Source organism: Theropithecus gelada, chromosome 13 (genome assembly GCF_003255815.1).
Source record: "Theropithecus gelada isolate Dixy chromosome 13, Tgel_1.0, whole genome shotgun sequence".
NCBI classification, from domain to species: Eukaryota; Metazoa; Chordata; class Mammalia; order Primates; family Cercopithecidae; genus Theropithecus; species Theropithecus gelada.
Window position 1 is genome coordinate 105,465,439 of NC_037681.1, and position 24,829 is coordinate 105,490,267.

Consider the following 24,829-nt stretch of genomic DNA (forward strand, 5'->3'; position numbering starts at 1 on the left):
TCCTGATGATGATAATGATGATGGTGTGGTGGTGATGGTAGTGATGATAGAGGCACTGATGACAATTAAGTTGCCTTATTACATGCCAGGGACTTCATGCATCATCTCCAACCCTCTGAACTACCCTGCATGATGGAGATATATACGTATATGAGAAAACAATAATTCAAAAGATACCTGAAGTCATTCTATGTCTAAGCTAGACAACGCAATGTTGACACTGTTACAGCCTCATTCCCCCAGAGGTTTTGGTTACAATGTTCTCTAAAGAACCCATTAAAGGCCCAGTGCAGTGGGCGGGTGGATCACAAGGTCAGGAGTTCAAGACCAGACTGGCCAACTTGGTGAAACCCCATCTCTACTAAAAATACAAAAAAAAAAAAAAATAGCCAGGCGTGGCAGCAGGCACCTGTGATTCCAGCTACTCGGGAAGCTGAGGCAGAGAAAACTGCTTGAACCCTGGGAAGCAGAGGTTGCAGTGAGCCAAGATCACACTACTGTACTCCAGCCTGGGTGACAGAGAGAGACTCTGTTTCCAAAAACAAACAAACAAACAATCAGAACCCATTAAAACATACACACACATAAATACACCTCCATTTCTCCCACTCTTTTCATCCTTCACACTGGAACAATAAGAAGTCTCCCAAACCATACTGAAATCAAATTGTAGATTTATTGGCTGTCTCTGTTATACAGTGAGGTGAAAACATCTTCATTCAGGACATCCTCCACCTTGTTTTGGCGTCCAGTTGTACTGCAAGACCAGTGTCAGGCACATAGGCTGATAATCAGTGGACAACAGAAGCAAACTGCTGCAGGGTCACATGTCTAAGTGATTCATTCCACAGTTTTAGGAATTTTTTTTTCTTTCATAGCATCTTCCTCTTTTCAAATTCCTTCAGAAACAGAAGAGAGAGAGAAGAGAGATGGAATGAATAAAGATAAAAGATCCAAATTACATTTATGGTCAAAATGATTTTGAAACCTATTATCTTTAGGATCCTTTGAACAACCAAATTACAGAAGAAAAATGTACCAGGATGAGGGTGTTTGAACACAGAACAACAGCTTTCAAAATGAGTCTGTGTCAGCTTGAATTTCATGAAACAAGACGCAGAGCTTCAACTTTATATTTCCTAAATCTAGAAGCAGAGAGGGAGATTTTGAATAATATGTATTTTTTCACAGCAGTATAATAACAATAATTTTAGGATCTGAGAAACTTCATTGTGCTTATCCAAACTGTAGTGCTATATACATGAACTACATCCAGCCCTTCTAATAAGGCAATGGAAACAGGTTTGCTCACTTTCTCAGAGAATAAAGCTAAAGACAGATTGTTAGGATTTGAACAAAATGTCAAGAACCTTAGAAATACCTGAAACAAACAAATACCTTAAGCAAAGTAGTGTTTAAGGAAACAATACCAAAAATCCTATTTTTCTAGATTTTAACAATTAGGATAAAATGTGTAGATCCCTGCTGCCACTTACTGGAAGAAAATGGTAACACACATCTCCAATGTGAATTTAAGCATTGGCTTTTCTCTTTACCCCCACCTTCAAATAAAATTCTTTCTCACACTCACTAAGCACCTAGATTTATTTCAAACACTTTGGCACATAGTGTTCTATTCCAAAAGCAGGATCATGCAAAGATTCAATAAAACAAGGAGTCCACTTTATTCATCCCTAAGACAAGGGCAAAGAAGACCACCAAATCAGGATTTTGAAATTTTCTCTGAATGCTGTTCCCTTCTAGGAAACCAACAGGTATCTATTTTCAGCATGCTTAAGAGGAGATTTTTTTTTTTTTTTTTTTTTTTGTGGCGGGGGTATACCATCATAAAATTAATGAGGGAGAGACAGCCTTAAATGACCACTCAAAGAGACAAGCTGAAAATCAGTACAAAGAGGTTATAAAAGACATCAAATTACTTAGAATATTTTAACCCAGAATGTCCTATTAAAAAAGGAAAATTAAAAAAAAAAAAAAAACAGTTAAGAAGTCACTCCTTCAACCTTTAAGTAACAATGGTATTACAACATAGCCAGCGCCAATCTCCTCACCCTCTTTAGATCTCCCTCCACCCCAACTCCTTCATCCAATTTCCATTTCTTGTTACTCAGCTTCCAACCTCCTCTCCCTAAAAACAGAAACCCATGGGGTCAGGGTGGCTACATCCCAAAGAAAAAAACAAGTAACAAAACAAAAAGCAGTGATCTGCACAGCTACCTTCCAAACCCTCAAAATGGAAATCATGACACATATGATCTTCAAGATGCTTTTTTTGTATGTTGTATCTTGCCACTTATAAAAATACAAATCCCAATGTTTAAAGAAGAAAGCTTTAAAATAAGAACATTATTCCTGGTCATGCCTAATTAGGGCACTAGGACATCAATAGAGTTGATAAAAACTATTAAGCTGCACATCAGAAAACCAATTAAGTCCCAGAAGCAAAGGCCATGATTTCCAGGTACCCAGTATGGCCACACACACAGAAAGCCTGCAGCCTCAGAGCACGTGGGCCACTGTTGGAGCTCACCTTGTAGATCGTGGTTCCCAGCTGTGCAGGAGACATACTGACCACAACTCCTGCACTCTGAAGAGCAGAGATCTTCTCTTTAGCTCCACCTTTTCCTCCAGCAATAATTGCCCCGGCATGACCCATTCTCCTCCCAGGAGGAGCAGTTAAACCAGCAATGAAGGACACTACAGGCTTGGAATTTGGACCCTGGAAAGAAAGTAATATTTTAAATGCTCTAATGAAGAAGTCAATCAAAACTGGACCTCAAAGTCTTGACTCTGCTGGTAAATGGTAAATGACTTGGGCAGGGGAAAGCCCACCATTCATCCTAGGAAAACCAACACAAATACTAAACCATGATAGAAACCACTGCATTCTCCTTTGAGTTAACTTTCCATACAAACTCAGGAATACAACACTGTGCCAATGTTCGTATCTGTTCAATATAAAATTCCCACTTCACAAATACACATGTGACTCTTTCATTTGAAAAGTAAAAGAGCATACTGGAAAATATGTTATATGATTTGTGATAATAATAATTTAAGACACAAGACTGGGTTGCTTTACTTCAACCTAATATTATGTTAATTCATTATTAGTTCACCCTTAATAAATGTGCTAAAAGAAAAAGATGAGGTGGGAAGTACACTGGAAAGGACCTAGGACTTAATTTCCTAGTGACAAAAGCTGCATGACCTTGGACAAGGTTTCTTGAGAACCAGACTTCTGCTGCCTCATCTATGAAATGAAATGGCCAAACTAGATTGATGCCGAAAAGCCCTTTCTACTCTGGAATTCTATGTCTAAGAGGGAAGATCAGAATTAGTTTTATTCAGCAAAAATCCATTCTAATGTATAATCTCTATGTACTAGATTCTGAGGTTTAAAAAAAAAAAAAAAAAAACCCATACAAAGAAAATACAAAAATTTCTGTACTCTAGACTTGCAAAGTAGTTGAAGACATAATATAAAATATGTATATACCTCAATCCATTAAGAGATACCAAAGGCCAGGCATGGTGGCTCAGGCCTGTAATCCCAGCACTTTGGGAGGCCGAGGCGGGCAGATCATGAGGTCAAGAGATCGAGACCATCCTGGCCAACATGGTGAAACCCCATCTCTACTAAAAATACAGAAATTAGCTGGGCATGGTGGCTCGAGCTGTAGTCCCAGCTATTCGGGAGGCTGAGGCAGGAGAATCGCTTGAACCCGGGAGGCGGAGGTTGCAATGAACCAAGGTCATGCCACCACACTCCAGCCTAGTGACAGAGCAAGACTCTGTCTTGGAAAAAAAGAAAAAAGAAGATACCATAAACTAATATATGAATAAATGATTACGTTTCACAATTAATGGTAATATCATGTTCATAACAGAAGTCCAGAGATAATAAGGAACCAGGTAAAACAGAGAGGCCTGGAGAAGGCAGAACTTGAGCACGAGTAGAACCTGAGAGCCTTCACTTAGGTACCATCATCTTCCCCTAGACCAGCAGTTCTCCAATCATTTGGTCTAGGGATCCCTTATACTTACGAGAATTACTGAGGATCTCAAAGACCTTTTGTGGATATGTATTATATCTAATGATATTTAGTATATTAGAAATTAAAACAAATTTTATAAATATTTGTTAATTCACTTAAAAATAACATTTTAACACTTTAAAAACCATTCTAGTGATAAGAGTTGCATTATTTTACCACTTATATTTTCAACTCTTGAATGTTTAACTTAATAAAAGACAAATGGATTCTGATAAATGCTTTCACATTCAATCTGTTGCAATACGTTATTTAAGCTGAAGTATAAAAGGAAAATCCAGCCTCACACAGATATGTAATTGGAAAAGGGAGAAGTATTTTAATTGACTGCCTTACAGATAATTGGGTAGTGTCTTCTTTGACACTACCCAAATCTCTCAGTGGTAATTTCTTAAAGGTTAGGTGCAATGTTGGAATCTGAAACCATATCAGTGAACTTTCTGTCCCTTGTTAATTTAAAACTCATTAATCTGTCTTGCACTTTGAGTGATCTTTTAACCACAATGATTTTGTAACATGCATTCCTCAGTTAGGAAATATGGGTTCATTGAGTTACGCAGATCTTCCAAATGCTGACACATTTCATCATTTAATAACCACAAATCAGTTATCAGTATCACCACCAAGCTCATTAGAAAAGCCTCTAGGTAGGAGGAAGTTGTCAAGATCACAGTTACAGATGCAAGTTTTCCGAAATTTTAAATATTCACTTGAAAGTTCAAATGTTATTAGCAGCAACAAATACTATCAACTGTTTTCCTTGACACAGCAGGTTTACTTTGTTCATTTTTGGGAAGAGATCTGTCTGAATTACCAGTTTGTCTGCCAGTCATTCTTTCAAGTAAAATTGGTATCCAACGAAAAGGACAGCTAGTTCAGCTCACAACTCAACTGTGAAAGTGCTTTACTTCCCATTTTATCACAAAATACTGACTCCAGCATCATAATTTAATAAAATTAATAATTTGCATTGCTTCAAGGACATTCATAAGTGAAACTGGCTTTTTTTTTTCTTTGCACTGTGAGTAGTACATGGCAGTGAATGACTGCTACTCTGATTCCACTGACTGCCCCGATTCCCACTAAGATGCCAGCACGCAAGGAGCTACGTGGGCAGACACTGCTTACTCCTGCCTCATCTGCCACCTTTCCTCCCTTCCTCCTTATCTTACAAAGGCACAGAATGCTCTAGCTCTGTGCCTTTGCTAAGAATGTTCTCCACCCTCCTTGGATACTTGGTAAACTCCCACTTAACTTTTAAGACGTGACTCTAGCTTCCTCTTCCCCCATAAGCCTTTTCTGTCTCTCTCTCCCACCCTCCCAACAAATGCCCTCATATTTGATCATCTCGTCAATGACCCTGCTGTGCCTTTTACACCTTTCTACTATTAAATTCAGCACACTGGCTATAACCTATTCCCCATGTGTTCTTCTACTAAACTATGAATTCCCTGAACACAGAGTTGTATTTTCACTAACTTTGGTATGCCTGGCACCTACTGTAGTACCTATGGTATAGAATTAAAAAAAAAAAAGACTCCACAGATTATTTATTCATTCACTCATAAGATCTACATAGAATATGAGAATCTCATGCTTGAGTGGCATTAATTTGTACTTGATTTCGCTCCCCCATTCCCCAAAAAGTGAGAATATTGTTGCACTAGAAAGGATCAAGATTTTGTTGAGCCTAGAATGTCAAACAAATCTGCATCTGTCCCATTAACAAAGAGCCATTGGAGGCTTCTTTGTTTTCTGTTTTTTAAGTGGAGAGAACTACAACTAAAAGACTATGGGGAAGTGTAGTCTGAAAATAGGACACAGAAATGATGAGAGGTATGTCTAAAAACAGTAAGGCCAGTTAGAATGCTATCAGTATAGTCTGAGCCTATGCCCAGGACTGATGACTCTTTGTTCTTAACTCCTTCAATCTGACTCCTCATCCTTCCATGGTGAAATGAAGAAGTCAGGCAAACCTGGATATGAATCTCACCCCTGGTTCGTTTGCTGTATACCTACCATTGGCAAGTTACTAATCTTCCTGTACCAGTTTTCTCATTCATAAAGAGAGAACAAAAACATCTTGCCAAAGCATCAGGATAAAAGTTAAACACCAGAACTTTTGCTAATAATTATTACCATTGTAATGATAACAAGAAAGGCAGCAGCAGATCATGTTTATCGAGTGTTTACACCAAGTATTACACTAGGCATTTTATATAATGCAGCATCTGAACTGTTTAACCTAGAATCTTGTACACATTAGGTTCTCAATAAAAATTAATTCCATAAGAACTAACCAGGAATAGGAAATATGCTGCCAAATGAAACAAAATGTCTATGTTTCATTTTCCCCACTAAATACCAAGCTATTCAAGAGATTCAGAATTGGGCCCAAATACATTTTAAATTCAATTTAACACAGCATAATGCTGTATTAACCCAAACCTTTTTTTTTTTTTAAAAGAAGTAAGTTTTTACTTAAATTTCAAACTATACAACTTTCTGAACACAAGAAATTTTACTCCAATCCTTAACAATCTACTCCTCCATTTATTTGACCTGTATTGGTGCCTACTGTGCCAGGGGACTGGGCCGGGCACTGAGATTAACAGTTCCCTGCAGTCCATAACACAGTCTAGAGTGAAAGTCAGATATTAAGCATGCCTTGCAGAAGGAACAAGCAAAGGCAAGTGAGAATGAAAACTGGCATGTCAGATGGAAAACTGATCTAAAAGGGAAAGTTTCGATGGTATGTGAAGGACTGGAACACCATGCTAAATCTGCCCTTTAGCTGACATGTAATGGGAAACATTACATGGGAAACACTGTCTGATGTGAACCAAGGACAAACAGCACCAATACCCATGTTTCAGAAGAGCAGATAATTTGCGTGGCCATAAGCAGAATGGTCTAAGAGTAAAGGGGGGTGGTTGGAGAAAATATGAGAGATCATGAAGGAAATCATTGAGATGGTCCAGATGAGATGGGATGAGGACCCAAACCAAAGTAGATGAACTAAACATAGACAAGGCTCTGAATCTAGACAAACCTCTGATGTCTCAGAGACAGATCTTGGTAACTGAGTAGAAACAGGAGAAGACAGAAATCAAAGTTAGTTCTCAGGTTTCTGCCATAGAAATAAGCACAGAAAATAGATCCAGGGAATGAAAAAGAGGAAAACCAGAAAGAAACTAAGAGTATGGAGAGGGTGACGAATGAATCAAGGCCACTGGTGACCTCTGCAAACACAATGTCAGGAGAGTAAGAAGATTCCACAGCAGCAAACGGCTCAGTAAGAGTGCTTACTGAGTGCCGGGCACTACTTTGCTATACATTACTAAGTCATTTAAACCTTACAGTCCTTACAGTAACTCCAGGAGGCAGGCACTACTATATCCTCATTTTTCGAATAAGGAAACTGAGGCAACGAGAGATTAAGAAGCATTCCCAAGGTCATATAACTTCTAAGTGACAGATAGGAGCCCGACTGCTGAGGATTCAAGAATGAAAGAAAAGTAAGGAAAGAGATTGAGAGAGTGAGGGTAAAGTTGAGTCATATCTAATATGGGAGTTAGGGCTTAAAATCAACACAAAAGAAAATCAAGTATATTCAAAATAGCCCTTGAAAATTCCTTAAAACACAAATAAATATGCCTTGTTTTGGGTAAACCACCCTGTACATGATATTATTGGTTCCTTTAACTCTCTAGTATTAGTTTTACGTGGCATTTAATTCATTCACTAGTGGATTTTTTTCATAAGCATAGAGAGAAAGTTATCTCCACTCTCTTGCCTGGTCTCCTGAAGAGAATTTTTCCCTCATTCCTCAGTGTAAGATAAATTCTGAAAATCAATGGCTTGATTTTTTCCCACAGTTCTCTGACACAACAATGGCCACAGCACAAATTCACTGAGTGGGGGCTAGTGGCCACCAAACTGCTTCAGTCACTACTGCACCCCCATCTCTCCTTTCACCACAGGAATAGGGCTTAATTCCCTCAAGCTAAAGGAAATGATGACACAACTCAACACTACTCCTTTACATTTAATTCTAAGCAAAAGGCAACAAGGAAAGCCTCCCCAGGACATAGACAGTAAAGCTTTTCTACTTGATCTCTGAAGGGAAGTGCCATTCCACAAGGAAAGTCTAAAACTAGAGGGATGCCAGATCCTGAAAAAAAGGCAGGAGGGGTAGGATCTTTAGGTCAGCCTTGAAAAAGAGAAAACAACACTTATTTCTCTCTGAGATCGGGAGAAAGAATACCAGTCACAGGCGAAAACCAAGTCTGCAGGTCAAGTAGGGGCTCTCGGGCTGATGGCCTGAATGTATCTGTTCAGCAGAAGAACAACTTACCTACCACAAAGTGTGGGACGATGCCTGGGGAGGAGAGTTCAGAACAGGGAAGTAGAGAATCACCCAGAAATAATACAGAATTGTCTGAGTGTCCGGTATAGAAGTCCCTGCTCAGAAAAGTTTTATCTTTCATGTTTTCTCAAAAAGTTCACCTTTGAAAAAATAAAAATAACTTCTGAAACAAGCCTCTGATATTAAGAGCAAAGAGCTACATTTTTCCAAACCCAAACTTACTGAATTATGTTGCTTCAAAAATTCTGCAGCATTCTCTTCTGCATTACCACCAATTTCACCAATCAATATGATGCCTTCTGTGGCAGAATCATTCAAAAAGATTTCGAGGCAGTCAATAAAATCTGTTCCATTAAAAGGATCACCTCCAATGCCTGAAAAAGTTGAAAAATATCAATAGCTGGAAATTTAAGAGTGAACCTTGGAATTTAGGTCAATAAGTGTGTTTAACTAGTTTGTCATTTTTCTTACCCTTCTCCCTAATATTTTTAAAGTATCATTACTCTTGCATTTAATATTTTAAAAAACACAAAATGCTACATTTATTTCTGTTGGTAATATTATATAAATGCTAAATGGTGGTTGGTTCCTGATATTCTAGGAATATTCTAGGGCTGTAACGAAGACAACCCTCTTTTTGCTTTAGCTCCTTTATCAAGCCTCTTCTGTCTCACAAAATTATTCCCAGATAACTCCTTAGAAATGAACATTTTAAGAAAATGTGTATCTGTGTTGCATGCTGATGTTACACCAGAGGAAAGAATAAACATTTAACAAATGTCTTTGAGCAAAGAAACTATTTGATGAAGTATGCTGCAGATAAACCACCCACAAGTTTTAAGACACAAGTGCCAGTGAGTGACAGTGACTGCCCTGATCCCTCCTCTTCTGGATCCAGAGCAGTGATGACAGAGCCTGCATATCAGAGCCGTACTACACACCACATTTAAGAACGAGTTCTTAGACAGGGTTAAAGTAAATGTTCCCTACAGAGAGGCTGCCACTTTTTATTTTTAAATTATAAACTTACTGAGGGCAGGATTGATTTCTTACTTTTCACTGCATCTCTGAAAAATGGAGTGGAAGAAGAGAACCGACATTTATTAAGTGCCAACCGTGTGTCAAGTCCTATGCTTTGGCACACGTTAGATCTGTCATTTCCTAATTTTCTCAACTTCTCTGTGAGACAGGCATTATTATCCTCTATTTACAAATCAAAACTGAAGCTGGAAAAGAAGGAATCAGTAAGCCTGTTTCAAACCCTTTCTTATTCTCTGTCACACTAAAGTATCTTCCACTTATGATTGTGCTTTGCATGTAGAAATGCTCAATTAATGTTTTCAATATTTAATTTATGAATTTGGATCTTAATAAAAACACTCCAGAGCTATATGTTATTTTTTGGTAAAGATACTTCTAGAAGGTTAAGAGGTATTCTAAGAACTTGAAGGAATACTTATTAATATGAAAACGAGGAATTTGCCTTGGCTTTTGGCAACAAATAATGAAATTATTTTAAAATGTAAAAACTTGTAAGTTGTATTTTTTCAAATGGGAGGCAGTATAGTGTGATAAAAAGAGAGGTTCTGAGGAACTGAACCTTCCTCAACCTTGACTTTCTCACCAATAAGGCTCTAACAGTACAATTTTCCAGCTCAGAGGCACCTGAGAGGCTTGCCTTAAGAATGAGACACTAATTGGCAAAGAATTCAGTAACTATGAAGCACTGATGAACATAATGGCAATGACAGCAAAAGTCCTAATATAAAGAACCATTTCTTCAGAGCAATCAAATGAAGTGATGTTTTCAGGCACCCAAGGTGCTCCAGGAGCCACATGTCCCAAGACGTTAGTTCTTCAACCTAGAAATGAAATCTTGGACCCTGAATCTTGAAAAACTATAGAACGACTTTATACTTAAGCAAATTAAATGTGAGATCATAACATCCTTTTTATAAGAGTATCAAAATATTTTGCAAATAATAAAATCAATAATTATTATACTCATCCAATGAAGACACTACACTCCAATAAAATGATTTTAGCAAAAAATCCCTCACCAACGCACAAAGACTGCCCCAATCCAACTTCCGTTGTCTGGTGAACTGCTTCATAAGTCAGGGTGCCAGATCTGGACACAATGCCTTAATGAAAGAGAATTCAAAAATATTAGATTATGTTTCTATGTTAGACTAAAATATGGCAAACTAAATACCAAACACTTTGAGTGACTAACATAGCTATAAAATTCATTCCATGATTTGCCATCAAAATCAATAGTATCTTCAAATGATGAAATGAAAAGGAAAGGCTTAAATTAAAGCAGGGAGTTTTTTAAATGTAGACATAGGAGAAAGTATATTATTAGTTAAGGTTATGACTATAAAAACAATGCAAGAAAGACTTAAATTATCTCTTCTGAGAATCTTTATGAAGAGGATAATATCAATATAAATTTGGTAGGTACAATCATACCTACAGTAGCAGAATGTAATAGATTAGACTTATATTACCTGATGTAGTCTGGGTATTTGTCCCCTCCAAATCTCAGGCTGAAATATGAAGCCCAATGTTGGAGGTGGGGCCCGGTGGGAGGTGTTTGGGTCGTGGGGACAGATCCTTCATGAATGGCTTAGTGCCCTTCCCATGGTAATGAATGAGTTCTCACTCTGTTCCTTTACATGAGAGCTGGTTCTTTAAAAGATCCTGGCCTCTCTCATTCCCTCTCTCACTATGTGACATGCGTACTCCCCCTTCACCTTCCGCCATGAGTAAAAGATTCCTGAGGCCTCACCAGAAGCTGAACAGATGCTAGTGCCATTCATGTACAGCCTGCAGAATCATTAGCCAAACAAACCTCTTTTCTTTATAAATTACCCAGGCTCAGATATTCCTCTGTAGCAATGTAAAACAGACTAATACAGTACCCAAACTATTAGTCACATTTTCAAATACTACCTATCTTCTCCACAACTATTTTCCCAATAATTTTCAACCAATATATAGGCTTTCAAATCAATATAAAGAAAACTGGGGAATAAGGTCAAGATCCCTCTGGAACCAAGTCTCCCACCTAATTTCTTTTATAAATGGACCTGTATGAAAGCACTCAATTTCACATCAGGATTAAGTGTGTGTGGAGGGAAGAGAGCCAGTGCGGGCCAGGGAGGAATGACAGCTAGATGTCTTCTCTTATAGTTTACTACGCTTGGCTGAGCTTCCAGAAAAGTAATGTATTCAAAGCCACAATCTATGTAATACTTTAGACAAACAAAAAAATTAATCCAGGGTGTCTATGGTTTACTTTCCTTAAACTCCTTCCTTGGAGCAACTTTGAAGAACTCAGAAGACCCTTTTCTAACAATATTATCACCCTACCAGGGCAAGTAGAATTTTTGTCAACCTGAGACAAAAAACATAAGTTACCTCAACTTCTATACAGCATGTTTACATTCTTAAGCAAAGTGCTATGTCACCATTATTGTATACTAACGCGTACTGAATGTGTGCCCTATGCATACATGCATCTTCTCACTAGGAATCTGGGCACACAATAACTTCAGGTTCTCCATACCAACCAGTCAAGTTGAAAGAACAGTGTGTACATAACTTAGTCATTGCTAAACAGACCCTACAGAACACTGTCAGATTGCTCTTTTAGATGCATTTCACTAGACAGTGACAACTACGTCCTCAATGATGGCTCACTTCATGTGGAACTCTGCTTTAACTCCCTAGCCCAGCACAGTCCCAGCCTTCCTCTCCAGACTTGTTTCTTACTATTTCCCTACCTAGTGAAACTGGGTTATTCCTCACTGATATTTCATGCTCTCCTATCTTTTCATATTTGTTCTGCTTAAAATGGAGTATTTCACCTCCACCATGTGACAAAACTTCTAATCATCCTTCAAGGTCCACATTAAATGCTACTTTCTCTTTGAGGTCTTTCCTGATCACCCCCAAAGAGAAGTGAGATATAATCTCTTTCTCTAAATCTCCTCAATGCTTTTATATTTCCTACTGCCCTCATTACTAAGAAATAACGAGGAGAAGTTGTGTCTTACCTACCACTGTGAAACCATAAGTATTTTTGGGGTAGAAACAACTTCATTCATTGAATGGTTCACTATAAGCCCTAACGCTACCATTAGACACAGTAAGAATGTTAGGCAGATGGCCAGAAACAAGCAAGCAGGGGAGCCCTGGAAAAAGTCCTAGAGGCGCTGCCTACTGACCGTCTGCAAAAAGGCAATGGCTACACTGGCTACTTCTGGCATGTGGTTGGGATCCACTGGCCCTGAAGGGGTCTTATCAGGCCCTAGTCGGAGATAATCATGGTAGGGACTTCCCCTGCTGACGAGCATGTGCAATCCTCCAATAACTTGCCCTAGAGTAGCCTTTTGCTCATTATAATAGTAAAAACCACATCCCTGGGTGGAGATTTTAAATGCTAATGAGATATGCGAAGTGTATACTAGCATGTCCAACTACAGAGCATATGCACACAAGGAGACTGCTTAAACATGGTTGCGAATGATACCCCCTCACGCCCCCTCATGAATAATCATGCAATATTCTCATAAAGAGGGTCCCTCAGCATTAGCTGCTGCTAGCTCATCCTCTCTTTTGAGCAGCCTGTTCGGAATCATCTCTCAGGGTGTACTGTCTCTTTAAATAAACACTGCCGCTACTGTTTTCCAGGAGGTCAGCCAGCCGGTCAGCCGTTCCTCTCTTTGAATGTACTTTATCTTCCTTTAATAAACTCTGCTACTTAACCCTGGCTGTGCATCTCTTGGTTGAATTTTTTCTTCTAAGAAAACAAGAACAGCAGTTCTTGCAGTACAATTCCAGTACTTTCTGGTAACAAGAGGGCTCATTTCTTGTCAACTCTTCTTGTTCCTGAGGTCAAGGCAGGTACTGATGCCAAATACTGAGGACAGAGGGAGGATCATGAAGAGAACACTGAATGGCCTACAGCAACCTACAGGTAATTATTTTTTTCTAGTGTTATAGCAAACACTACTAAGTTTGAGGTCACTTTTAGCTAATGCTAACTTTCAGCACTGTTAAGAATTATATTAAAATCATAATAATGCTTTTAAATAAACAAAAATTTTACCAAAAGCAGAAATCCTCAAAACCTGATCTAAAATACTGATTCTACCTAGCTTTAATGGGCAGATATTTATATTTGCGTTACAGAAAGCCTGCCTTGTGATGGAACGAACACAAACTCTTTATTCGGAAGGCAGGACAGTGCCTCTGATCAACAGCTTAACATCTCTAAGGAGACTACCTGCTGGCCTGAGCCCTGTCCTCAAGTCTGCGACATAACATGGCCTCCTACTGCTGACACAGTAAAATGGAATGATCCATCTGTAAAACATCCATGAGGAAAAAAGGAAAGGATAAATTTCAAGTTTTAATTTTTATCTAATAATTTTGGCTTGGCAAATAAACTCATAGTCAGGCTCGATCAACCAGCCTGAAACTTGAATATCCTGACCACACACTAATTCTCCAATTAAGAACAACATTCTCCTACCACCTGGTTCAGTAAGAGACCCCCAGTGGTGCTTGGGATTCTGTAGCAGATACCTTCTTCACTAGACTATAATTTTCAGTGAGGGGTCAATAAGTAAGAGTCTTCACAACCTCTATGTTCCCAGCTTAAAGCATAGTTCCAGGCACAAAAGGTACACATATATGTTTACTAAGTGAGTTGAAACTGAAAACTCATCAATGGAGTAAGACCACCCTCTTAAGTGAAATTTAATTTCAATAGTTTTAAGATTATTCACTTACTGAACCCTAATGCATAACAAATGACAACCACCACAACTTCCGCCCCCTATATGTCTCATTTATCACTTTTTCCCTATTCTCAGTGCCTTTGTCCCATCCACATCCTCTGTCTTCAACACGGTCCCTCCCCTCTATGAGACATTTCATCACTGAGAAGGTTAGGTGGGTAATGCCTACCTACTTATGTAATGGTGTATTCCTATCAAAATCCCAAGAAGAGTTTTTGCAGATATAAACAAGATCCCTTTTAAATAAATATGAAAAAGTAAACTGCATATCCAGCAAAGTATTAGTACCTAGAATATACAAAGAACTCTAAAAAATAAACCATAAAAAAGTAAACAACCCAATTAGAACATGGGCAAAACCCAAGGAGGGGCATTTCACTGAAAAAGATAACATATGACAAATAAATTTATTTTAAAAATCTATAAAAAGATAACCAATATCATTAGCCATTAGGCAAATACAAATTAAAACTACACTGAGCTATCACTAAACACTTACCAGAATGGCTAAAATAAAAACACAGTGACACCACCAAATGCTGGCAAGGCTGCAGAAAAACTGCATCACTCATACATTACTAGTAGAAATGGAAAATAGCACAGCCACACTGTATAGCAATTTAGCAGTTTCTTAAAAAACTAACATGCAAGGATCATACAACCCAGCAACCATGCTCCTGGACATTTATTCCAAAGAAATGAAGACAATGTTCACACCAAAACCAGTACACAAATGTTTATAGCAGCTGTACTTGTAATAGGCCAAACTGAAAACAACCCAGATGTCTTTCAACAAGTGAATGGTTACACAAACCGAAGTACATTCACACCATGAATACTCCTCAGTAATAAAAAGAAACAAACCACTGATACACAACAAGCTGGATGAATCTCTAGAGACTTATTCTGACTATAAATAGGCAATCCCAGAAGGCTACATTCTGTATGATTCCACTTATATAACATTCTTGAAGTGACAAAATTATACAATTGGAGATCAGATTACTGGTTGTCAGGAATTGAGAAGGGGGTGGAAGCAGGAGGCAAGTGACTAGAAAAGGGCAACATGAAGGATACTTGTGGTTATGGAAAAGTTCTCTATATTGACTGTATCAATGTCAATATTCTGTTTATGAAATTATACTACAGGTTTGCAAGATGTTCACCATCGGGCTAACTGGATAAAGGGTGATCTGTCTGCATTATTTCTTATAACTACACATGAATTTATAGTTATCTCAATATAGGCAGTTTAAAATTTTAAAAGAGGGCAGAAGAGTCAAGTATGTGACATGTGGTTGAGAGTAACAAACTGTCTATCATAAGAGAAAAAAATAACATGGTACAGTTAAATATCATCAATTTGGAATCCAATCACTTCCTTCAATAACACTCAATTAGCAGATATGCAATTATATTAGCTGTTATTAAAAAAACTGGAAATCCATTACACTATTACACTGCTATTACATTACATTATATTCCATTCAGAAATACCCAAGGGACTGAAAAATCTTTCCTTTCCCTTAACTCTCAACCTAAGGATCTGAAGTCAAGGAGGTTATTGAGACTATTAGCAATGGTACCAAAATAGGAATAGCTGGCACAAATAACCATCTTTCTCTCCTCACCCCCTCAAAAATCTTGTAGTGTTGAGAGGTGAAGCCAGCTGGACTTCCTGGGTCGAGTGGGAACTTGGAGAACCTTTCTGTCTTACAAGAGGATTATAAAATGCACCAATCAGCACTCTGTAGCTAGGATTGTAAAACGCACCAATCAGTGCTCTGTAGCTAGCTAGAGGTTTGTAAAATGCACCAATCAGTGCTCTGTAAAAATGCACCAATCAGCTCTCTGTAGGTAGAGGCTTGTAAAATGGACCAATCAGCACTCTGTAAAATGGACCAATCAGCAGGACATGGGCGGGGACAAATAAGGGAATAAAAGCTGGCCACTGGAGTCAGCAGCAGCAACTCGCTGGGGTCCCCTTCCATGCTCTGGAAGCTTTGCTCTTTCGCTCTTCACAATAAATCTTGCTGGTGCTCACTCTTTGGGTCCGTGCCACCTTTAAGAGCTGTAACTCACCGCGAAGGTCTACGGCTTCATTCTTGAAGTCAGCGAGACCAAGAACCCACTGGAAGGGACCAACTCTGGACCCAGTGTCACATATTTTATTCTTTTTTTTTTTTTTAAATGTCCCTTTTCAAAGGAATTAAATGCAGTCTCCCAGACAACTGTCTCATCAATGGGTTATGACCATTCACAAAGGCAAGGTCTAGAGGACATCCCTGAACTTCTCTTGATTTTCATTTTTTAGGTTTATGGGCACCTTAGAAAGCAGAGCAGTGATCAGAAAGGCAACTCAGCACACAGCATTCCTTCCATGCTCACCTTAAGACCACAGCCTTCAAAACAGACCCAAGAATATAAGAAATATTCAAATATGTACAAGAGCACCAGTAATACATGGATCAGGCCCCACTGGAACTCAGATGGCCTATGGAGCTCCCTGTAACCTCTCTCGTAAGTGAAATTATCAAGTACTGCCACTGGCAGCAGGGCTGACAGCTCTAAGAGACATTGGTAATAAACAAAAATCATGACCTTTAACCCAATTCTGTAAACTGCACAGCCGACACTCATCCACTATGATAATTACCCTTATTATTAGTAGCCATGGTTTATAGATAGAGAAAAATACGGTCAATCATCTTTCATGACTGAAAAACAGTATAGTTTAGAGAAAGTTTGGTGTAAAGCCTAAACACAAGCCTAATGTGGCAACTTTGAAATGTTGCTTTGGCTGTTTCCTCAAGAACTAACCAAGTAGCAGTACAATTTTCCTATAATAGGCCATGTGAGTTGCCTTTCTGATCACTGCCCTGCTTTCTAAGGTGCCTACAAACCTAAAACATTTTAAGAAAGTTTGTGGTATCTAAGAGAACAATGTGAATGGCCTTATAAGCACATGAAAAGGTGCTCTACGTCATTAGTCATCAGGGACACTCAAACCACAAGAGATACCATTTTACTCCCAGTAGAATGGCTACATTTAAAAAGGTTAATGGCCGGGCATCGTAGCTCACACCTGTAATCCCAGCACTTTGGGAGACCAAGGCCAGTGGATCACCTGAGGTCGGGAGTTTGAGGCCAGCCTAACCAACATGGAGAAACCCCGTCTCTACTAAAAATACAAAATTAGCTGGGTATGGTGGCGCATGCCTGTAATCCCAGCTACTCGCGAGGCTAAGGCAGGAGAATCACTTGAACCTGGGAGGCGGAGGTTGGGGTGAGCCAAGATCAAGCCGTTGCACTCCAGCCTGGGCGACAGAGTGAAACTCTGTCTCTAAAAAATGAAAAGACTAACAATACCAAATGTTTGTGAAGATATGGAACAATTGGAACTCTCCTACATTAACGATGAAAATATAAAATGATATAGCCACTTTGCAGAACTATTTGGCAGTTTCTTATAAAGTTAAACATATTCGACTTATGTTCATATGAACATGACTTAGCAATTCCATTCCTACACATTTTGCCCAAGAGAAATGACAATGTTTCCACAAAAAGACCTGTACACAAATATTGACCTAAGCTTTGTTTGTAAGGCTCAAACATGAAAACAACCCAAATGTTCATTAATGGGAAAATGAATAAACAAACTGTGGTATAATTATACAATAGAATACTCCTTAGCAATAACTAAGTTATAATAGTTAAATGAAATGAACTACTGATACATGCAAACACATGGAAGAATCCACAGAGTGCTGAGCAGGAAAAAAATCTTCAAACTCCCACCACCAAAAAAATCTTCATTGATTCTGTAGAATTGTAATGGCTTCTCAAATAAACTCATTATATTCAAGATACAGAATTGATAGACTACAAAACTCCCTGGTAAATTCTACTCAAGTCAAATTAAATTTGATTTGTAAAGTCAAAAATTATTTGTGAGTTTTGAGGGTTTAAGGCAAATGTTTTAATCTACAAGAATGTAACAAACAAACTCACCAATCCTTCCTTTTTTGTGAATATGGCCAGGCATGATGCCAATTTTACATTCTCCAGGCTGAAAGTAAATCACAGTTTTCAGAAAAGTTAAAAAAAAACAAAGTCACTCACAGGTCACACACACAAATACACTCACATTCACTCAAAGCTGTTTAGCCCTGTGAGAGGCTTAATCTGGGTTTCTTTTTATTTTTTGCACTCACATTGATGACTCCAGGGCAGTTGGGCCCAATTAGCCTTGTCTTTCCCTGGCGCAGCAGTTTGTGCTTGACTCGTACCATGTCCTGCTGGGGAATTCCTTCAGTAATACATACAACCAAGGGAATTTCCGCCTCAACAGCTTCATTAATGGCAGCGGCAGCAAAGGGCGGAGGAACATAAATGACAGAAGCCGTTGCTCCTGTCTGTTCTTTGGCCTGAAACATTAACAATGAAGCACTTTATTATTGGTTAAATCATAAACATTGTAAAATAAACTCAATACCATCATTTTAATAATGTCTTGGGGTAAGAAGAGGACACTACCCAGAGACATAGCATTCTTCCCATTCTCAAATTCGCTACAGTGTCAGAGTAGAGCAGAATCAAGCATAGCTCTTTCTCAGCCAATTTGAATGCCACTGTGAATTGAAAGCTTCTATGACATCTCACTCTCTATGGCATGTCAGTAAACCTGAAAGCAGCTTGACAGTAAACAGAGTCAAAGGATGCTAATATATCATCCACAAATGATGCCGGGGGTTAAAAAATAATTTTTAAAAACTCTGTTCAAGATGATAATGGAGGGGGAGACAAAAAAATATCAAAACTAGTATGGAACCAAAAAAAGTCATATCATGGGGATGTAGGTACTTTATCGAAAAGTACCTACAGTACATAGTTTTCTACCTCTAAAGGCTACAAATACTGCCAGAAGCTAGACTGTGACAACAGCAAATATTGTGCTGGGAAATCATATGGCTGAAAGGTACGAACCCTACTCATTCAAAAAGCTCTTTGAAAGAGCAGAATGGGTGAAAAACAATATCTGTCAAAAAACTTATAGAATATTCCAAATGTCACAACTACTTGTGTCACTATAAATTATAAATGGATTGCTGAGCAACAAGAACTTTCTTAAAAAAAAAAAAAAAAAAAAAGCAAAAAGAGGCTCATGACAAAAGAAAAGTCTACCTAGAGGAATTGTGAAAAAATATCTCCTCTCTATATTTTGAGGTTATAAAATCAGCCATAATAGAATTTACAGCAGGAAGGACTATAAATTTGTGCTTTAAAACATGTAATGCTTTAAAATATACCTTAAAAATATGCATAAGAAGAGGGGAAGAATACATTTAAGGCTGATCAATACACCATCCCAAAGAACTAAGTTTATTTCCTAGATTTTTAAAATTAAATATCCAAGAATTTACACAATTTCTCAGTTTTGTATCTATTCATATGAGAGTCAAAAGAGAATGCAAGACTACACACTGGGCTTAAATTAGCTCCCTACAGAAGCAAAATCTGAGATGTCAGAAACACTGTATAATTTACTTACCTTTTGTATCATCTGAATTTTTACAAAAAGTACCTATCAGTTTTGTAACAATTAAAGTTTAACTTAAAAATCAGTTTAAAAGGTAATTATTAAGAAATCAGCAGTTTGAGGAGAATCTAGGACACTGTGATTTGTAAATCTGACTCTACAATTTAGTTTATTCACATGGGACCACTCTTAACTCCAAGCCATTCTAATCAGCTGTGAGACCATGGACGAGATCTCTAACCTCTTTGCACTAGTAACATCCTTACCATTAAAATGAGGATGATAACAGCACTCACCTCCGAGGGTTGTGGTGAGGCCTGAATGGGGCAATTTGAATGAACTACCTAGCACAGTGCTGGCTGCATAGTCCCCACTCACAAGAATTAAGGGGTGGTTGCTGATATTTGTACTACTAACACACTGGAAGAAGAAAGGTAAAGAAACGTAAAAAGCCAAACAGGAGCCTGGCCATAGTACTTCCTCCCTTAATAGCTGATGCATATCTAAAAACAAAAATGACACACAGGTTTTGAGGGCAATTCAAATTTCTCTAGGTTACTGAATTTTCAAACAGCAAGTGACTCTCTCAAAAGAAACATAATTAAGATCTCTACCCAAAGAATGCTTGCTTTTCCCTTGATTTTCTTATCTTGCCAAACTCAGATACCACTAATTACCTCCTTCACAGTATTAAAGACAGGTAAGCCCAGATGCGTCTGGCCTCCTTTCCCCGGAGTGGTTCCTCCAACGAGTTTGGTGCCATATTCCAATGCCTGCTGGCTGTGAAAGGTGCCCTGAGGGGAAAAAGCACAAGATCCATGAGAAACCGCAGACTGGAAAGCCCAAGAGAAGCAAAAGCAATCTTAGCAACTTACGAAAAGAAAAACAAACAGGTTAGCTATTCCCAGACAATAACATATACGAAGCATTCCCATCAATGTACTAAACATAGCTTTGAACCTTGAAGCAAAACAAGCCTCTGAAAAACCAAAATAGCTATAAACAAGGGCCTCTTTGATTCCGTTTTCAAACTTGGCTGATGACCAGAAACTTCCTGTTTCTCAACTCCTCATGGGCTCACACTCCTCAGTTTAAAATCCATGGTAGATCATCACCCTCCCACAACAACCTTGGCTTTCTGTCACTTCAACTTAAATCTCTGGCAAAACCAAAACCTGGGTTATATCCAATTTTCCCCCTACTCTAAGTCTATACATGTGCAGCCAAAAAGTGGCTAGGGGGAAAAAAAAACATGTCAACTGGTCTCATTTTAAATTAATGATCACTCACCTTAAGTAAGCCTTTAATACTGCCTACCCAACAACCTATATTTCTCTATCCATTCACTTTTCCTCATCAGTCTCAGCATTATTGACATTTTGGACAGGATGATTGTTTCTTATGAGAGGTCATCCAGTGCCTAGTGGGACAATTAGCAGCAACCATGGGCTCCACTCATTAGACGCCAGTAGCATACCCTCCTAACTGTCATAACTCCATCCAGTTAATGACAACCAAAAACAGCTCCAAGGACTGAGATTCATTTTCACTAGGCTTCTGGGGTTCGACTTCCCCTCTTCTCTTTCTCTCTCCTTAGACTTCTCTTTTTCATCTAAATTCATACCCTTGGTGATGTCATCCCGTATCATGGCAATACATATCATCCATATGGTGACCCCTCCCACATACACAAAGACACACACACCCCACATATATCTAAGCCTTGAACTCCATACTCACATTGTCAACTGCCTACCTGACACCTCCACTTTGAGAACTAGCAGGCATCCCAAACTCAACATGTCCAAAACTGAGTTCCCGATCACTCCCCTCCATCTACCCTATCTCAGTTAAAGACAACTTCATGCCTCACAGATAATCAGACCAAAAATACTGAAGTCGTCCTTGATTATTCTCTTTCTCATATGTACCATATTAGATCCATCAGTAGATCTTATTGCTCTATCTCAAAGTATAATCAACAACTCCTCCCCCTTCTACTGCTATTACCTTGGTCTAAGTCACTTCAACTCTTGATGGGTTATTGCCCTTGCTCCCCTTCAATCTAATCTCCATAGCAGCCTGAGTGATCTGGTCAAAACATAAGGAAGATCATAGTACTCCTCTAATCAAACACTCTGATTGTTTCAGATTTCAGTCAAGTAAAAGCCAAACTCCATATACTGGCCTACAAGTCAATATACAAGCTGTCTCCCCACATCAGAATCCCGTACCTGCCTCCTTATTACACTCCAGCCACACTGGCCTTGCGGCTTCCACACACGGCAGGCACACGCCTGCCTCATGGCCTCATTGTGTCCTCTGCATGGAATATCCTTCCCTAAGATATCCACTTGGTTCACTCCTATGTCTCCTTTACATCTTAACTCAGACATCAAGCTTTCGCTGACCACCTGATATAAAATCGCCCTCTCCTCCATCCTAACCACCAGGACTACACATACTCCTCCTTTCCCCGGCTTATTTCTTCCATAGCAATTATACGTTGTAACATACCACATAATATACTCATTGATTTTGTTGATATATTTCCCCCCAACCACTAAAATGTAAATTCCATGAAGACAGTGATTTATGTCTACTTTGTTCATTGCAATATGACACCTAAATCAACATACAGTAGGCACTCAATAAATAGCTGTTGAAAAATGAATGAATCAATATGGTCATATCAAGCACCTTCAAAATGCGGTCCCAACTATTTACGTTCTATTAAAGGAATACAAATCAAGGCCTTAGGAAGGACTTCAGAAATTTTCTGATTCAAATTATTTTTCAAAATAGGAAACTTGATCCCAAGCATGTTAATTAACTTGTCTAAAGTCAGGGGCAGGGTTTTGAAAGAACTACAGGCCAGTGCTTGCTCTCTCTCTTAAAGCAGTGCTATTCAAAGCATAGTTTGCAGACTTGCTGCTCTGCAATGAGATAAGAGGAAAAAGAAAAAGAAAAACAACAAAAAAAGGAAGGAAGGAAGGGGGAGAGGGAGGGGGAAAATCTAATTTTTAAAAAAGTAAAAATGTTTGCAAATAAAGCAGTATGACATTGCTACAGCTTTTATTGTATTTTATTAAAATATTGATCTCCATTAGACTGAAAATTAAAAACAAACACCTACACTGTTCTTTTGCTACAGACACTGAGAAGCACTGCCCTAGACTACACTGCCAGGTAAACTCAAAAGTACCAAATTTTAATCCTAAAGTAGTGCTAAACAGGAATAACACATCTATTCAAAATAAGCTTTTTTTCCTTAGTTTTACTATTATCATCAGCCAGTACACAGTTAGGAATAGTAATAATTTTAGCAGCTTATAAACCCAGTAAAAGAAACAAGATGGCACCCACTGGAAAACTGTATTGCTGAAACATACTCTAAAAATACAAAGATTTTTCATTCATATGTAGAACAATGTGTGTACTGAGAAAAACTAATGAGGCAATATGCAGATTTACTGTGGAAGTAAGTTCTAAACTTCAGATATCATTATCTCTATAATGAATCTGAATCAACAAACCTGAGGCAATTAACGCTCTCACTTAACTTTAAAAACAAAAACAAAAAAAAGGAGAGTGAATGAGAAACAATGTTAACTGCAGGTAACTGAAAAACACTAAAACTACCCTTTGATTTAAATATTTAGGCAAACCATTACCTTATTTAGAACACAGAGACAGTTCTGAATAGTGCTTACACCATGGGCAATGGATTTTACAAAAAAGCTCACAGCTTAAAATGTCATAGAATCATATAATATTTGGCAAACAGAAAAACAAAATTATATATAATAAATTTATGTGGAGAATTTGGGTTAATCATATATCTGATTATATGCTAATAATATTAATATATAACAAAAAACAGGCTGAATATAACATCAGTTGGGAAGGGGATGATAGAATGCACTTCAAATCTTGGACGAAGATCTACTTTCCTTAGAATGTATATAAGGGAAGTGGCATACATAACATTATTTGGCTATCAGGATAAACCTATTTTTTTTTTTTTTTGAGACAGGGTCTCACTCTGTTACCCAAGTTGGTTCAATCATGACTCACTGCAGCCTCAACCTCCTGGACTTAAGTGATCCTTCCACCTCAGCCTCCTGAGTGGCTGGGACCACAGGCATGCGCCACTACAGCCAGCTAATTTTTCTATTTTTTGTAGAGATGGGTCTCACTATGTTGCCCAGGCTGGTCTCAAACTCCTGGGTTCTAGCAATCCTGCTACTCTGGCTCCCCAAAGTGCTAGGATTACAGGTGTGGGCCACCACACCCTGCCATTTTTACGAGGAACAAAATTTCAAGGTTTTATGGGTGTTTCATTTTTTTGTTATTGGTGGATTTTTTTTTTATGGTAATAGAGGACTGGAAGAAGAAAAAGAAGAAAGGTCTACTGCAACACATTTGTGTGCCCTGTCATTTCAGAAAAAAAAATAGAAAAGCAAAGGATCATTTCACATGAAACAACCTGCTAGCTGCAGTCTATAGGATTTGGCCCACTACCTGGTTTTGTAAATTGAGTTTTATTAGAATGCACCCAGGTCCATTCATTGACAATATTTTCTATGGCTGCTTTTGCTGTTAAAATGCTTTTGAGTAGTTGTAACAGAGACTGTATGACCCACTAAACCTAAAATATTTACAATCTGACCTTTTGCAGAATATGTTTACTGACCTCTGCTATAGATTACCAAAATACTGAAGAATTGACAAGACAATTCTTTTAATTACAGAAAAATCATTAACCTTAAATTATTTTTTAAAAATTGACTGTTTTTATCTTGCCATATCTCCTTTAATAATAAAAAAGGGATACTTTGGGTTAAGATACGCGGTTACACTCTAATTGATTTGATAGTATTCCCTCATTTTAAAAAATTCTGTGCATCTACTATGGTGGAAGTATAAATTTGTTCCAATGTTTTAAAGTTCAATTTAGCAGTAGCTATTAAAATTATAAATACACAGACCATATGACATCCAATTTTACTTTTAGGTATCTATTTTA

The 24,829-nt window shown here is 38.2% G+C and overlaps 1 protein-coding gene across 2 annotated transcripts in view; it reads right to left on the reverse strand.

Annotated features, from left to right (window-relative positions):
* Nucleotides 1-657: 657 nt before the first annotated feature.
* Nucleotides 658-24,829, reverse strand: part of SUCLG1 (succinate-CoA ligase alpha subunit) — a 36,056-nt gene continuing 11,884 nt past the window's right edge. The window contains exons 3-9 of one of the 2 annotated variants that reach the window (XM_025353747.1): nucleotides 20,478-20,594; nucleotides 18,476-18,688; nucleotides 18,273-18,330; nucleotides 10,506-10,589; nucleotides 8,668-8,819; nucleotides 2,552-2,740; nucleotides 658-899 (exon numbers count right to left, since the gene is read on the reverse strand). In XM_025353747.1, coding sequence (XP_025209532.1) covers nucleotides 873-899; nucleotides 2,552-2,740; nucleotides 8,668-8,819; nucleotides 10,506-10,589; nucleotides 18,273-18,330; nucleotides 18,476-18,688; nucleotides 20,478-20,594 — 840 coding nt within the window. In that variant the 3' untranslated portion in view covers nucleotides 658-872. Of the gene's footprint in view, nucleotides 900-2,037; nucleotides 2,741-8,667; nucleotides 8,820-10,505; nucleotides 10,590-18,272; nucleotides 18,331-18,475; nucleotides 18,689-20,477; nucleotides 20,595-24,829 lie in introns of those variants that run through there. The other variant, XM_025353746.1, reaches the window with a different exon arrangement.